Source organism: Crocodylus porosus, unplaced genomic scaffold (assembly GCF_001723895.1).
Source record: "Crocodylus porosus isolate Cpor-Errol unplaced genomic scaffold, CroPor_comp1, whole genome shotgun sequence".
Classification (NCBI taxonomy): domain Eukaryota; kingdom Metazoa; phylum Chordata; order Crocodylia; family Crocodylidae; genus Crocodylus; species Crocodylus porosus.
The window spans coordinates 1790166-1807371 of NW_017728897.1; the positions used below are offsets into that span (position 1 = coordinate 1790166).

General features: G+C 46.6%; 1 protein-coding gene across 1 annotated transcript in view; it reads right to left on the bottom strand.

The window, feature by feature from the left end:
• Positions 1 to 13753, bottom strand: part of CHMP7 (charged multivesicular body protein 7) — a 23581-nt gene extending 9828 nt beyond the window's left edge. Inside the window, exons 1-2 of the mRNA XM_019556546.1 lie at positions 13659 to 13753; positions 13181 to 13186 (exon numbers count right to left, since the gene is read on the bottom strand). Of these exons, the coding sequence (XP_019412091.1) occupies positions 13181 to 13186; positions 13659 to 13753 (101 nt within the window). The remainder of the gene's footprint in view (positions 1 to 13180; positions 13187 to 13658) is intronic.
• Between the last annotated feature and the right edge of the window lie 3453 nt (positions 13754 to 17206).

The window sequence follows — 17206 nt, forward strand, 5'->3', positions numbered from 1 at the left end:
GCACCGCCCGCTGCGCTCATCGGCCCGGCCGGCCGGGTCCGCACCGCGCATGCGCCAGCGCGACCGGGCCTGCGCGGAGTCCCTATGACATCACCGCCGGCGGGCGTTACCTCAGTGCCGTGACGTCACCGCTGCCCTCACACCGGCTCGGAGCCGTAACCTCCCGCCGAGGTGCTGGGGCTTAAAGCCCTCTTGATGGAAATGGGAGGCCCCTCCCTAGCTTGCTCCTATGGCCGTGTGGCTGAGGGCAGGTGAGCCGCCAGCCTGCAGGTAGGATGCCCGCCAAAAGCCTTTGGACATATCTGCAGCCCCGGATGGGGTGGAGGATGTTTGTTGTTTTTAGGTCCACTTATGGTTCTGGACTGCCTCGTGGATTTGGACTTGATTTGGCTCGGGACACGAAAAATGTCTTTGAAAATAATTCACGTCAGGCCTAGAAAGCTCTGATTCAGAAGCCGTGGCCCTCGCCCCTGTGCTCAGTAGCTACCAATGCCCCCTTCCCCCAAGGATGTGTCCTGTCCCTTTGTGGGTCTGGCTAAACTCATCTGGGACACCTGGTGGCAATGAAGCCCTTGCTTAAATTAATTACGTGCTGGGTGAAAAAGAACTTCCCTGTGTCCGTTTAGGAGAGGAGGGCTGGAAGGGACCGCAGCAAGTCAGCTAGTCCAGCCTCCTGCCTGGCCAAGCCAACTTATCTGCTTGCATAGCGGCACGGACTCAAAGGCGTTACGGCAGAAGCAGAAGCTGCCCCTCTTTTGTTCCCTGCAAGCTTGCAGAGCCGAGGGGTTTTCCTTTCCCAGCTGGGAATTTCCAGGGAAACCGTGTGAGAGGAAATCCGAGCAAATCCTGGTCTCGCCTGTTGCTAAAACTGCGCAGGCAGCCCCGTTGCACAACCGTGAAGTGCAGCACCCTAATCTGTCACAGGTAAAGCAGGGGGACACTGATGGCTGGTTTGGGAAGTAGTTGCACCTCCGTAATTTCTCCAGCCTGTTTTGAAAGCACTTGTCAGCAATACCTCAGCATCCTACAGCCATCAGGTACCCTGTGTGCAAAGGGCTTCCAGGACCTATGTTTGCTTCCTTTGAAAAGTAACTGCCCTTAATAGTTTGTTTCACTGTAACCCCTGAGTGAGCAAGGCAGCTGTGGCTGCGTCTGCTCAGCAAGTGCTGTTTACAAGCGTGTGTGACACGACTGCTGTTTCCACTGAGTTTTCCCCACAGAGGCGGTCCTGTCCCATATTTGGGATCACCCACTCTCCTCTACTCACTTACCATCCCCTGTTTGTTCCTCTCCCTTCTGACTCATGTGGCTGCGGGGGAACAGAGTGGGTGTAGAGGCAGCATACTTTGCTCTGTAGTGTGTGAAAATGGTCTCTTGAATTGTGGTCAGTTCCCTTTTCCACATGTATCGAGGCAGTTTAGCAGACGATCCCCATGACTAGCCTAGCACAGAGAAGGGAAAGTGCCACGTGGATTTCCTTTCGGAGAAACTCTTCCTTTCCCAGCTGGGAATTCCAGCGGAAACCTTGTAAGAGTCCCGTACTTCTGATCAAAAGAAACCTTCCCGTGGAGCACAGAAAACAGCTTCCTAAACCAGCTGCCTTCTGAGGGATGGGAAGCTAATTGGGTGTGGGAAGACCTAGCAGGGCGTACAAAGAGTCCTGAGCCTAAGCTACCTGAACCATCCAAGAGCACCTGATAGCATAATGATACAAGTCAGTGTTGCAAGTGACATCCACTGGAGATTAGAAGAGGAAGCTGTGTTTCTTGGTAAGGCCTAGGGAGGTTTGTTGTTCATACCCAAACCTGGCAGCCTATATGGAAATTTTCTGCATCACAATGGCTATGTCTATAGGTACACTTGAATGTGCATTAGCCTATTTTAATGCACATTAAAGCATCACTGAAAAAACTTGTTATTTAGTTAATTCACAGAACCACTCTAATTAGAGTGCTCAGAGCATCACGTGTATTGCAAAATGGCGATGAGTGCTTGAACCAAAGCTTGTTGAACGAGCTTTAGTTAAAGTACCCCTGCTGCCATTTTTCTCACGGGGGTGCTGATACATGTGACTCTGGAGTCTGCTGGAGCATGGTAATTACCATGTTCCAGCAGACTCGATTAATCGAGTGTGCTCCAGCACTCTGTAATTACAGCACGTTGGAGCAGCCTCGCTCTACATGTATAGGCATCCTAAGGATCACTTAAAAACTGTGGGCACTTTTGCACATTCTCTGGTGGGTAAGGAGGCACTTTAATTAGAGTGGCTCTAAGAGCCACTCTAATTAAAATGCTGCAGCATCTTACTTGAACTAAAGCTCATTTGACAAGTGCCTCTGCTGCCATCTTGAAGTGTGGGGACACTAATACATGAGATGCAGAGGCTGGCTGGAGCATAGCACAGCAATTGCCATGCTCCAGCAGACTTGATTAACTGAGTCTGCTCTGATGTGCTGGAATTACAGTGCATCGGAGCAGCCCTGCAGCACATCTTTAGGCACCCTGTGCTACGCACATTAAGACAGGCTAATGTGCATTTTCCCAGGAACTCACAATGGGGGAACTAGATTTAATGTGCATTAACTGAAGTGTATTAATGCACGTGTAGATGCACCCAATTTAAAGACCAAACCATTTATTTTCAGAAAATGTCACGCTGCTGAGAGGTGCCCACTTTGGGAGGTGAAAGTTTTCTTCTGGCTCACAGACAAGGCAGAGCAGATGTAGCAGCACTGCACCATTTCATTACAACGGCCTGTGTAGGTAAGTGAAGAGTTCTGCTTTGCTGAACTTGCTAATTAGCACTGGTTACAGAGTGGATTTCTATGACAGAGGCACCACTGGACATAGCCTGAGACTTGCTGGCATTTCGCACAAACCACCCAGCTGTCCTCAGATGCTTTCAGTCACTGGAGGCTCACTGGGTTTAAACTGCTGAGCTCAGCATAAAAAACAACGCAATCTATTACTGACCCTGTGAATCGCGCCCTGTTTCCTAAACCCAACAACAAGCTGCCCTCAAATGAAGATCCTTTAAGAGAAAAGCAGAGGGCAGCAAAATGAACTGGAGAAAAAAGCCACCAAACCAACTATTGGGAGGAACTGGTGATGTACTACTGCACACAAAAATAGCATGTAAACTGACTTGGTGATTTCAGGGTTGTGCAAGATCCAGTGTGTGACAAACAAGTAGGGCAAAGAAAGAAAGGAAATGGAAATAGAAACAGAAACAGACATTGAAACACCACCTAGGCATACAAAGCAACACACAGACATGAGTGCCAAAAGTAACGGAAAGTGTTTCACAGAGAAATTTCAATTTTTCTTGGGCCCTCCCCTTTGGAAACAGGTTGTTTAACCAGTTGCATCTGTAGCATGGGCAAAGCCTGCGGTGAGTTCGCTGGTTGCGTACTAGGGCGTGGAATAGAAATGCTTTGTCAATGAGCTATTCGCTGGTCACATCAGAGGTGGTCAGTTTATCATAAGTAAACAGTTTCTTTGCAGGTTTTTTTTTTATTTAAATTTTCACTCTACTTGATATTCCGAGATAATACAAACTCTTAAAGGGGGGACTTGCAGAGAATAAGGCAAAGGTCAAACACAGCAAAGAACAAAATAAGCCTTATCTCATGGCGCACTGACTTCATTTCAGCGCTCCTCCCTGTTACAGGATTCCTTTGTGCCTATAGAGGGGCTGAGTCACCAACTAAGGCAAGTTCAAACTGACAGTAAACAGCATTCCGGCAGCAAAGGGGGAGGGAGTCTGAGCTGCAGCCTTAGCTTAGACACAGCTTCCTGCCAGGCAATGTGTTCCAAGCAAACCTACTCCTGTGACTAAAAAAAAAGAAGTTTTTGTTATGTTTTGATCTTAGTAATGCCAACAAGTCGGGAGACGTATTAGGAGATTGACTGTTATCATGACTTAGTACGTGAGCAATGGAAGTATTTATTGTGACTGAAGGAATTGTCACTTAACTTGCTAAACAAATTGCAAGTATAGATCCTTTACTGCAACCTCAGTTCTATGCGTGGTACGCTGTGATGAGGGCTCGATTGTAGAGAACGTTTCTCATCAGTAGATCTCTGAACTTTTTACCAAGGAGATTGGTGTCATTACCTCAGTTTTACAGGTGGCAAAAAGGAGCCCTGGGGAGGGAAAATGACATGTTGATAGGCATCCAGAAGAGCAGGGGCTGGTATGGGAATAGAAATCCTGTCTGTGAGTCCATTGTATTCTATACTAGAGCTAGACATTACAGCAGCTCTCTAGGTAGGGCGTGCTGAATAGCAGAAAGGCTGCCTTGACATTCAGCTCCTGGAGCACCATTGCATTCACGGGACACTGTCCTTTGCCTGAGGTCATTGATTCACGCTCCCTGAACGTTCAGAGCAAAGTGAGCAGTTTCAGTGGACAAAAGCAGAGTGCTACTGCACAGTTCCTATCCATCTCCACATTGTGTCTTTCTCTGGACATTTTACACTGCGCTTACCACCTATACCAGGTGAGAATTGGTGGATTCTGCTCTAATCATGGCTGAGCTCTGAGGACTAGACTTTCCCTGGGCCTTGCTTTATGGCCTCAACTTTTGTGGGATAAAGGAGCCATGTGGGGCTGGATTCTTTCATACAGGGAGTTGCTGGCTGGTATACATGATTGGTCTTAGCTGCACTAGAGGGGCATGGTTTTGCCCTTACCAGCCCTGGAATAGGGGAAGTACAAAGTTGCTTTAAGCTGTGTTTATTGCTGTCCTGAGTGCAGACTAATGCAGCCGGAATGATTCACTTTTCTTGACTGCTCACTGAACACGCTGAATTTATGGCTTTATGGTTTCCTTCCTAGTCCTCTATCGAGGACATGGGAGCAGAAGAGATGTTCTGCTGAGAGTTTTTTAACATGCCACCTGAAACGTGTAGTTGCATATGCAGCATATCTTACCTGTGAGCTAAATCACTCTTCCGCTTAGAAGCAGACTGCTCCTTCAGCCTGCTCCTAGCCAGGGGTAGTTTGGAGCTGTATGTTCTGTGTATGCTGTACCTGTTGTAGTTGGCATTTGTATTTCAGCGGCACCCAGCAGCCTCAACCAGGCCAGGGTCCCATCATGCTAGGCACTGCATAAAGTCAGAGTAAGAGCCAGCCTTTTTCTCCCAACACAGATAAACCAAGGGGAAACAAAGACACGAAGCAGTGTTTTCTATATGACTCAAGCCAGCAGCAGGGCCAAAAAATGAGCCAAGAAATTAGCACAAATTTCTTGTGACATAGTGCAGTGTTGCAATAATTAGTATTTTTGCCTTCTGATCAAAGAAAGGCCTGACTCGTTTTGTCTCTGCAGCAAGAAACAGGAAGTATGGAATGTCACAAAACAACCGCCCTTTCCCAAAAGAGCCGACCACACCAAATCTGGCAGGCTTTTAGCCACTTGAAGTCCTGGGACGTGGGGAGCTCTCAGGAGGCCAGAAAGCTGGAATAGAGTGGCCACTGATCTTTTCCTAAAAATATATTATGTACCCTTTTCCCCACATCCATTCCTCCTGCCATCCCCTACTATGTCTGCTAGTTTAGGTCACGTTCCTCTCCTGTGCACTGGGATGCCTTTCTGAATCTGCAGGATTCAGGCTCTTTGTATCTTGGGATGCTACTGTGGAACACAGGATTGCATCTGGGCTCTTACAGTGCCTGTGCACAAGGTACTGTTTGCAAATACAGGTGCAGAGTGGGGCTTTGTTGCCTCTACTGGGTGACTTCTTCCAGATTTAAAAGTTTGGCTCTGAGTGTGAGCAGAAAGGCAGAATTGGTTTTGGTGCAAGTGCATGCAGATGTTGGCATAACTGGGGCTTTTCTTCATAGTCTCCCAGTTTTAGGGTTGTGACAGTTCTGAGCTTTCAGCCTTGCGCTTGCAACTCCAGCCCTACTGATGAGGTTCTGCTGCTGTACAAAAGTTCCCTGAAGCCAATGGTGGTCCATGCAGGTGGCAGGGTGTCCAAATACAGATCTGGCTCTTGTTATGTTGGGTTTGCTCAAGAGAGCCTAATGGCACATGCTGGGTTGCTGGTCTGTTCTTGGGCTGCACTCTGCTTTGTTACTTTGGCCAATTTGGCACTGCTGGTTGCGTTTGCTTGGTTTTGTTTCTGGTTTAGTTATTAACACAGGCTGCTTTTTTTTGGTGCTGACTCTTTTGATTAATTAAAGCTGCTTGTGATTAATCGCTGGGTAATGTATCAGCCTCCTGCCTCTGACCACTCATATGTTTTAGGGAAGGAGGGGATAGTTTAAGAAACAGGGCCACAGCCACATTCTTTCCTAAACAACTTAGATCAGGAGATGATACAGGAAAAAGAGGGTGTACGCTGTTCTCTGCACATTCTTCCTTTCTATAAGATGAGCACCATTTAGGTCATCATCAAACAGAGTTTTAATCTTGTCCTTGCTGGTCCAGAACCACATCTTGCATGCGCAGAACCTCTCACACCAAAAACTTAAAAGCTTTCTACAAACTCCTATTCAAACTGTGCCACTGGAATGGGAGCCATCTTGGCATATTGAAAATAGTTAGATGTTGCAGATGTCCTGAATACTGAAAGTTTATAGAGCTTCAGAGCCAGAAATGTGAGTCTTCCTGAACATTCAAATCCATGCCCAATTTTTCTAAGACAATCAGTTTAAAAGAAAAGATTAAAAGAAAAAGGAATGAGTAGACAACACTGTTATTTTATATGTGTACAAAATGAGTAAGTACATTAGTGTTGTTTTGTATGTCCCTTATCTGGATAAGGAGAGCCCCCCAGCTGTGTAGATATAGCTGTACAAAAGCAGTGTTAAAATTAGCTTTTAGGTCTGGGAACAGGCTCTGTAACTGAAAAGCTGAAAGCTGGTGCCAACTTGGTCCTTGCATTCTTAAAACCAGAATTCTGAACTGCAGTTTGTGGATTTATGATCCCCAATAGCAAACCATTTCCACTAGTGCTAATGCCAGATTATTAAAAGGAAGGTAGAAATAGTCGCACTAATAATTGTTCCGACACATGCCAGGAGACACTGTGTGAATTTATGCCCTTGAAATACTATACACACCTATTCTATGGGGCTGTTTAATAAATTTTATTTTTTCTTGGCTCCCATCTGGTGACCTGATTATATTATCAATTAGTAGCATTTACACAGATGTTTTCCTTGGCTATTGTAACTTCTTTTTTATTTTTTCTATTTTGGTTGTTTCCCTCATAAAGCTGTTTGTCACAGTAACATCCTGTAACACCAAGTTTGGAGGCTGATATGTATTTCCTGTTTCAAATATTGCCTGTTATTGATTTGGGTGACACTTGTTTCTTAAATTATGGAAAAGCAGACAAAATAGACCCTAATTAGCATTATCCATGTCTACTATCTTTCTTACGTGACTTTTTCCTAAAGCAAACTCTCTTTGTTCATTTAATACCTATATAATTACTTGAAAATGCAAATTGTTATATAAAGTACAAAACTTATTTTTGCCAGAAGCCTTTCCTTGGGTAAAAACTGCACTTACCCACTGGGTTTCCAGTCATTTTGGTTCCTCCTCTTAGGGTCTTTCTTATTTGGAGCTCTGAGTTTTTGGAACTCAGTAATCAGTACTCATAGTGGGGACATATTACTTGTCTGCCTGTAAACTGCAGCTCTGCTCTCTAAGTGTGCATGATGATGAATATATTCCTAGAAGCCTTGAGGCAGGTTTTTTTTTGGTTTTACAGTGCTCCAGTGTCTTTGGAGTGTAGCCACAGAACCATCTGGTTGGAAAAGATGGAAATCTCTCTGACTTGGTGATAGGATGGATTCCATGGAGGTGCAAACCCCAGTGGATTGGCAGTAGGCCCACACTATGACATTATGTATACCTCAGGGGCAACAAGCCCAGCTAGAAGAAATGGTGAGGATAAGAGCCCAGGAGGCTGAGGCTCGAATCTGCCTCCTCAACTGCCAACAAGAGAATGACCCAGGATGGGGATGGGACAAGTTTCCCTAAGATGTGCCCACAAGACGACCCAGAGGCGTTCTTGGAAGCCATTGAACGCATGGCCATGACCCTAAAATAGGACCTGGTTAGCTGGGCAGTAAGGCTTGGGCCCCTACTGATCGGACCAACCCAGGCAGCCTACAGAGTTCTAACCAGAGCACAGACCCGGGACTATGGGAAAGTAAAGGCTGTGATATTATACTGGCTGGAGATATCCCCTGAGATATACTGACAAAAGCTCAGGGCTAAAAAAAAAAGGTGGAAGAGAACAATTAGAACAATTCCTGATGGACTTAGGGAGCCAGACCCAGAGGCGAGTCAGGAGACATTGACCAAAAAGTATGGAGGAGGCGCTCCAACTGGCTAACAACTGTGTGGCGGTTGAAGCCAAAGGGGATAAACCCAGAAGAGAGAGGGGAGCCGGGACATCCCAAGCCCCAAGACCTGAAGGGAGGCAGAGGGTAGGAGGGGGGGAAGCTCCCTGGAACCCCACATGTGAGGGCAGAAGCTGGGATAACAAATAATTCATTTGTTACCAGTGTGGGGAGAAAGGCCAAGTGGCCAGGACCTGTCCCCAAAAGGGGCTACAGGAGACATCTTCCAACTACCCACATGAAGACCAGATGGATTGTAGCTTGGGGAGACACAAGGGCCCCTGGAGAAACAACAAGCCAGTGGTAGAGGAGCTCAAGATAGGGGGGACAATAATCCTCCCCACCGTGGTAGATGCAGGTTGTTCCCAGACCATGGTCTGAGCAGATTTAAAACCGCCCCAGATGGGGAGGCTCGAAACCACAGTAAGCATGACATGTATACATGGATCTTCATATACATATGAAAGGAGGTGGGTGAAACTCACGGTGATGGGACGGACAGCTGAGCTAGCAGAAGGCCTGGCTGAGACCCTGCCCCGCCCCATGCTGTTAGGGGTAGACTGGCCTTATCTCCGTGAGGTGCTGGATCAAGCTATGTAGGGTCAATCAGGGGAAGACCTTACCTACAAGTCCCACCCAGCATGCTATGGAGACCCGGCTGACCTCGAAGAAGGGGAGTTTGACCTGGACCGGTTCGTAGATGCAGACCAATTCCAAGAAAAGCAGTAAAGAGAGCCCTTGCTTAAAAACATTCTGCAAGACCAACTAGCCAAATGTGAAGGTGAGGTGCTGGATCCAGTGTGGGTAAGGCAAATCCCCTGGTTTGAGGTAAGAGATAACATTCTGTATTGGGTTGAGACCAGGAAAGAGGGGATGGAACAAAGCCAGATACTCGTTCCTGGATGGTACTGGAGGGTCTTGTTGAGAGTGGTTCACGCCTTTCTCATGGAGGGGCATCTAGGCAGAGACAAAACCGAGGCCTGATTAAAACAGCGGGTTTACTGGCTGGGACTCTACAAGATGGTAGAGAAATACTGCCAGGAGTGCCCAGCCTGCCAAAAGACAGGAGAGGCACGCACCAAAGGTGCCGATGATCCCTCTACCCCTGGCAGAGAGACCTTTCAATCGCATCGCATTGGACGTAGCAGGTCCTTTCTCGCGTAGCAGGGCAGGCTACCAATTTGTATTAGTAATCTTTGATTATGCCACCCAATTACCTGAGGCGGTGCCCCTGTGAACCATGATGGCCCCAAAGATTGCTGATGCTTTAATAAAATGGGTGGCCTGGGTAGGGCTACCACAAGAGATATGAACTGAACAGGGGAAGAACTTTATGTCCAGCATCCTGAAGGGCATCAGCAGGACACTCCAGATCAAGCAGCAACAGACTTCAGTGTACCATCTCCAGACAGATGGATTGGTAGAATGATTCAACCAGACATTAAAAGGTATGATTTGGGTGTGTATCCAAAGGGACCCAAGTAAATGGGATGAGATGCTATCCCCCTTACTCTTTGCCATCAGGGAGGCCCCACAAACCTCTACCGGATATTCACCCTTTGAACTGGTTTATGGGCACTAACCACGGGGGATCTTAGACCTAATCTGTGAGAACTGGATGGAGCCTGAGTCAGAGAGGAAAGGGGCAAAGGGTTGGGGGCAGAAGCTGCAGAGATCAAGTAGTAGGCTGCTAGAGGCCTTTCTTAGAACTGCTCCAGCTGCCAGCCCCATGCCCTTCTTCCTCTTTGCACAGGAAAACCTTGCTAGTTTGAAATACCAGGAATCAAAACATGACTTACATACATGCACACGTTTCAGTGTGCATGTGGGCCAAGTGTTTTGTGGTAGGCTCAGTGTGGGCTGCACTGAATCAGCTTCCTAGCTGGTTTCCATGACTGAGCACATACTGCTTCTAATGTTTTGAAAAAGGGTGGGAATGGTTTTGCATGCAAATATAAGACAAGAGGCTATTTTTACTATTCTGATTAGGGAAAAACCCTCATTTTTTGTTTGAATAAGTATGGGATATAGTGTGCGGGTGTTGGTATGTGGTATTACATAAATATAAAGAATTGTTATAAAGGAGGCACTGGGGAAAGGACAAGAAGCAGCTTACTTTGCAGTGAAGATTTGAGTTGATTATTAGGACAAATTGCCAGCTGCCTGGGTGGTGGAACACTGGCACGGGCTCCCTAGGGATCTCACAGGGATGACTGGGTGTACTTGATCCTGCCGTAATGCACGGGGCTGGCACTAGACAATCTCTTGAGGTTCCCTCCTTCCCTGCATTTTAATGATACTATGAATATTCAGCAAAGAACATTGCAGTAAAATGACTTGAACGGTTCTTAAATAGAGAACTGACAGTCAAATACCCTCCCCCTTGTACGTTCTTGAGCAAATGGGTATGAACCACAGTCTGTTAGGTTCACAATGACATTAGAAAGGCTGTTAGAGCTCTAGGAAGTTAGATTTGCAAAGGCTGAGTCTGTTTTTGACTTGAGTTAGAGCAAGTGGCGGGTCGGGGGGAATTTGGGATCTAAAAACAGCTCTGGTCCAAATCCCTTCTCAACAGACCTCAGTGACTTATTGAGGCACAATCCTCCTTTCAGTCATGGCTTTTACATCATCATGAGCTACAGCCGCCTCTACAGTAGCCTTGGTTCCTACCAAGTTACTCCTGATTTGTGCCAGGGTTTAGTAGAGAATGGGACCAATCAGGCATAAGTTGCTGGGTGATAAGGATTGTGTGCAGCAGGAGGTGTGGATCCAGTCTGTCTGTGAGCGATAAACAACCCCCCCTTTGTTTTCTCTGCAGCCAACGTCTGACCCACAGTTAGACCCTTAAATGGAAATGAACTCAACTTCAGAATGGGGTGATAAACAGCTCGGACTATGCCTGGGGGAAAGCAGGTAGAAATTCCTGCCTGGTGGGTGAATCATTCATTTGCACTTTGTGCAGTGGTAGTCATTCCCCAGGTATATAAACACATTAAAGGCAATCCGGTGTTGAAACACTGTTGATGATTGCTACCTTCTGTGGTAGATTAATTGCCCTAGTGCTCTCTGTATACAAACATTATCTGTTTGATCTGTCATTCATAGTGGTTGGATGCATAGGCAGGCTGGATCAAGGCACTGAGACCAACAGGTGAACCTGCAGAGTACTACGGTGGAGCCAGGGTGAGGACTGGGAGAGAGGTGCTTTATGGAAATATCACCATATTGGGTGCAGATAATAATGTTGCAAATGCTGTGACCCTGGGAAACACCAAGAGTTGCTTGCCCTGAGCTCAAAGCAAATACAGTTCTTTTCTAGGGCCCTGAATTGCTGTGGCTGAAGCAATTCTAGCATTTAACACATGTTTTTACTTAAATTGAAGAGGCTTAGCCTGAATATTTTCAAGATATGCATATATAGGGAGGTGTTCCAGAGCAGCTCTTCCTGATTCATTGCCTGTGTGGTCACTGACTTTCAGTTAATTTAGTTTTCCAGGAAGAGCTGTTCTGCTTTAAATTTTCCTGCAGGATCCTTGAACTTGAATCAATATTTCCCATAGCAGTTCCTCCCTCTGATCAGAGGCTACTCTGTTCTTATACCCTGTGCTAACTTAGGCTGTCTGCATGTACAGAAGCTAAAGGGAGCTGTTCTTTCAGCAGCTGTTACTGGCAATGTCTGAATCCCTGCCAAGTTATTAATGTAGTTCATATGTCAGGTGATGCTTTGTGCGGGAGCTAGGCAGCTTCCTTCGGGATGGAGCAGAAATTCCAGAGTCTTCGGCTACCAAATCCATTTGCTACCAGTCAGACTTGCCCGGTCCTGAAGCCTGTGGCAGGCACGGTAGTTGTAAAACTAGCAAGTCACGGGATCTCAGGCCAGGCTCTCTTTCAGAGACAAACTTACCTACACAGACACGGTTTCCAAAGCCTCCTGAATGAAGCAGATTGCACAATGGAAAAAAGTCCAAGTTTAAAAATAAAAAAGAAAGTCCCCAGGAAACCATATTGAAAAATCCCCATTTTGAGCTCAGAGGGAGAAAACTGAGAAAAGAGTGGAGGGTTTTCTCATGCTAACCCCACGGGTCTGTAGCTGGATATCTGGTCACCTTCCCCTTGAGCATTCTGGCCCAGTAGCATTTTGCATCAGCTTTGCAGGGATGGAAATGACAGTGGACCTGATTGCACACCCTCAGGTTTTAATATTTAAGTCCGAGAGATTTTTCCGAGAGACATACCCAGGGCCCAGAACTGGAATGTAGCTAGAAAGCACTGCACTTGCATTAGTGAGGGCTGTTGGCTGCTGGTTTGCAGCTCTGTGACCGAACGAATATTTGGAATGATTTTTTTTCCCATCAAAAAATAGATCTTTTTCAAAATGAAAAATATTACAAAGAACCTAGCTGTGGAAGAAAAAACCTTTAAAATGTCTGGTTTTTAACATTGCAAATGTGTTCACCTTTCAAACAGTTAATGTTGTTCTGAGTCATGCAGTGTATTTCCTCTCATGGTATCTGGTTGCTGTTGCTTTTTCCATATACAGACTGGGGCTTCCAAATCCCAAAGGCAATGCAGAAAACACAACACAGATATGTGCTTGGTGGCAAAAGCTCAGAAAGGTTTATTGTACACCTGTTGGTCTGATTAATAGTCGGTCCAACCTGGAGAAGCTTTTCCTCGACTGGTAGAGACACCATACACTATTCATGCTCCCCAAGGTCTCTGTGAAGGACAGGTCTCTCAACTCCTGTATCTATACTTGCACCCCTCATGCCTACTCATGTCTCATAGTTTCACAGTTGGTAGGGTCGAAGAGACCTGAGCAGATCATCAATTGGATGCTTATTTTGGTGTGATCCTATGACCCCAGCTGACTTCCTGCCCTTTGGGTGAGGGCTGGACTCGATGATCTTCCAAGGTCCCTTCCAGCCTGAATGTCTATGAAATCAAGTCCGACCCCCTGCCATGGCAGGAAAGAGTACTGGGGTCAAACGACCCCAGCAAGGTCTCACTGTCAAGAATCTCATCTTTGTTTGTTTGTTTTTCCAAGTTCACCCATCTGCACTTTCTTTAGAGAGTTCTAGCTTTCACAGTTGTAGCTGCTAGTGTCGTACTCTCTTCAGTGCCTTTTTGTTCATTAGTGTGGGTTTTTTGTTTTTTTTTCTTTGAGTCACCCCTGAATCAAAGTGCCTGCAAAGATTTGTTTAAATAGAAGGAAAAAGTCAGTTAACATGCTGCTAGATACTGGTGCTCAGCTACGTGTTTTGGACTGTGCAGAATGGAAAAGGTTCCCTACTGAGTGGTAGGAGTTGGAGGTGCCAGATGACCAAGACATTTGGTCCGGTCCACATTCACCTTGCCTAATGGCTCCATAGTAACAGCAGCTGCCATAATGCTCCAGGGAGGGCTGAACTTATTAGGACTAAATGTGTTGCAAGGGCAGCAGTTCTTAAACAAGAAACCTGACAGTTTGGCTGTGCCACAGCCCGGGAAATTGAGCAGAAGGACATGATGATGGCAGTAGCCCAATGTTTTATGAACCCACTCGCCCTGCTGGCCGTCAAGGGGGTACCCCGACCTCAATACCGCACCCCCCCCGAGGCAACACAACCCATCCAGGACATCATCAATTGGCAGCTGGAGGATGGAAACATCATTTGGACTCATTCTCTGTACAACAACCCGGTGTGGCCGGTATGTAAACCAAATGGGGATTGGCGATTGACTACTGACTTTAGGGCTTTAAATGCCAGTACGAACGATTTAACAGCTGCGGTCCCATCCATGCCTGCGTTAACAGAAAACATTAGGTGTTATGGACCCCAGTGGATGGGATCCGTGGACATTAAAGACATGTTCTTTGCTATTCCCATCCATGAAAATCACTGACCTTTGTTTGCCTTCACATGGCTAAGACAACAGTACACCTATACAGTCCTACCCCAGGGCTGGGTGCATAGCCCCACCTTGGCCCATGGAGTGCTGGCTGCAGTGGTCCACGAAGTCCAGTTGAGCCACTTGAAGGTGCATGTCTGACAGTATGTCGACAATGTCATGGTGGGAGGCCAGGACCAGGAATTAATCATTTGTGCTTTTGAGTCCCTAAAGGAGAAAGTGCAGGCATTTGAATTCATGCTGTCCAGCAAAAAGATCCAAGAAGCTGGGCCCCAGTGTGAATTCCTGGAAATCCAGTAGCAACAAGGTGGACCCACCATACTGGCTAAGGAGCTGTAGAGCCTGGTAGATACCCCTGCCCCCAACAATGTAAAAGAGCTGCAAGCCCAGCTGGGAGCGCATAATTTCTGGTGCCTGCATGTCCCTGAGTTTAGTGTGTTGGCCCAGCCTTTGTATAATTTGTGCAAAAAAAAGGCACAGTGGGAATGAGGCCCCGAGCACCAACATGCTATGCAGGCCATCAAGGAGGAGGTAACTATCCACGCCTCCCTAGCAGCACGACGCCCAGAAGGGGAGCTCTGGCTCCATGTAACTGTGTCCAACGGGGGGCCCCATTGGAGCTTATGGCAAAGAGATACACCTACGGCAGAGGGAAAGCCCTTTGGGTTTTTTTTGGAGCCGAGGCTGGAAGGGGGCCGAAGCCCGATACACCCTGCTAGAACAAATGCTGTGTGCAGCCGCCGCAGCTTTCGAAGCCACAGAGGCCCTGAGAGGGGAGTTACCCACTGTCATAACCACCCCGGTACCCATCCTGGGAATGGCATTGTCTGACTGACACCTCCTGCCCGGCAGGAGGGCCCAAGAAACAACAGTGCAAAAATAGATCTATTATATTTTAAGTCGGGTACAGCGGGTAACCCCAAAGGGATGTCCAGCAGTAGTAGAAAAAGTCACAGAAAGCACAGTCAACATATACCCAGACGCAACCAGCTCTGATGAGCCATCTCCCATCAAGGAAGCACCTCCCTTTTCACCTGACATGGAAACATCAGAAGATGTAAAAGTCTAGGTTACCGACAGCTCAGCCAAAGGTCACATCTGGAGGAGTGCTGCCATACAGATTCGAGATAGTAAGCAGCTTACAATGGAGGAAAACGGCCAAAGTGCGCAGTATGCTGAACTGGCCACTGTAGCCAACGTGGCCATCTATGAGCTGTTACTAGGGTCAAGCTATACAAAACGCATTTATATCTACTGCGATTCGTGCATGGTAGTAGAGGGGTGCACCAAGTAGCTACCATTGTGGAAAAAAGAAAACTTCAAAAGACGAGGCAAAAATATTTGGAGCTATAATGACTGAGAAACTTTGTGGGTAATGGCAGAAGGAGGCCTTCCCCTACATATACGACATGTTAGTGTAGCACATGGGAGCGAAAAAACTGAAGGGCCTGAAGCAAAGTGGGACAGGCAAGTAGATGAGCTAGCCAAAAGCAGCACAGAAGCCCTTGTTGCTGAAGCAGAAGCTCAGCTACCCCCGCGAAGGTGCCCAGCCCCTCCCTCCAGCAGACCCCTGGAGTGCTAGCCGCCGCAGAACGGCTGCATCGACAGCGTGAGCACTCTGGCTGCGATGGCACTGCTCGCCTAGCGGCCACCTGGGGCATTCACCTAATTGAAAGGGAAGCATAGGAAGTAGTCAACTCGTGCATCACCTGCCAGGAAGTCAAGGCCCAACTAACGCCTGCCTCGACTACCCCTTTGTCATTGCACGATGGGAAAGTAATATGGCAAGTCTGGCAATGTGACTTTATAAGTCCACTTCCCCGCATCCCCAGAAAACGACAGTATGTGTTTGTAGCAGTAGTAGTCACTGGAATGATGTTTGCCCGGGCCTCCGTCAAGGCACTGGCAAACCTGCTAGCCATTTACCCACCTCCTGTAGAGCTGCGAAGTGACAATAGTTCACATTTTCACAACCATCTTGTCTATGAGTGAGGCATCATCCTGCTCCAGATCAGCACCGCCCCCCTCATCCAGCAATGAAGAAGTAGAATGCCATCATGACAGGACTGCTAGTTGCTTGCTGCTGTTTGACTGATGTGGGGCATTCCCATGCTCCCACACCCCAGATTGCATCCGCTGCCAAGGCCTCGGACACACTGAGATACTGGGGACACCCAGCTGCAATCAAAAAAGTGCGAAACTAGCCTCTCAGTCGTTGGTGATGGATTGTAGGCTGGCAAGAGAAAACCTGTCAATGTTACTGTGGGACAGGGTAGTTACTCGGCTTCCTCCCATATGCCAAAGTAAATGTTGTTGCTCACACTGATGCTACATATGCCACCTGGCAAAAGTCATATTTTTAAAGCAGATACTTCAAAAAGCAAGGGGTGACTTATGATAGCCAGAACCAGAAGGGTTAATGAGCAATTTATAAAAGAAAAATCTGCTTTTTGGAGGTATCTGAAGTAGCTTATAAGAGCAGTTTCCTGTCTGTCTGAAAAAAAATGTATATATAACTTTTTATACTAATTTTCAGACAGTGTGAACTTTAAAAAGCAAAACTAAAGATTGTATTGCAAACATAGCTAATTTATAAAATTTTTCTTAGAGTCAATAAAAACAAAGGTAATCACAAAGTATAATTGACATAGTAAGTTAAACTTAAGTAAAAACATGTTAATCTCAGACCCCAAACTAATGTAGTTAGTTAATGTAGCAATGGGATTTGCTTATTGAGTAAACCCAAGCTTGGGCAATAATTTATTATAATGATTTCTAGCACCTTTTAACCTTATAGGATAACAGCTATAAAGTACATTATAAATAGCTGTTTAACTAAAAAATTACCATAAATAAGATATAAAAAAACATGCACGTTAAATAACCCTCAGGGAAGGACGGAACAGAGGGGTCATTTCTCTCCCATACCCCCACGGACCTCTCTTACTC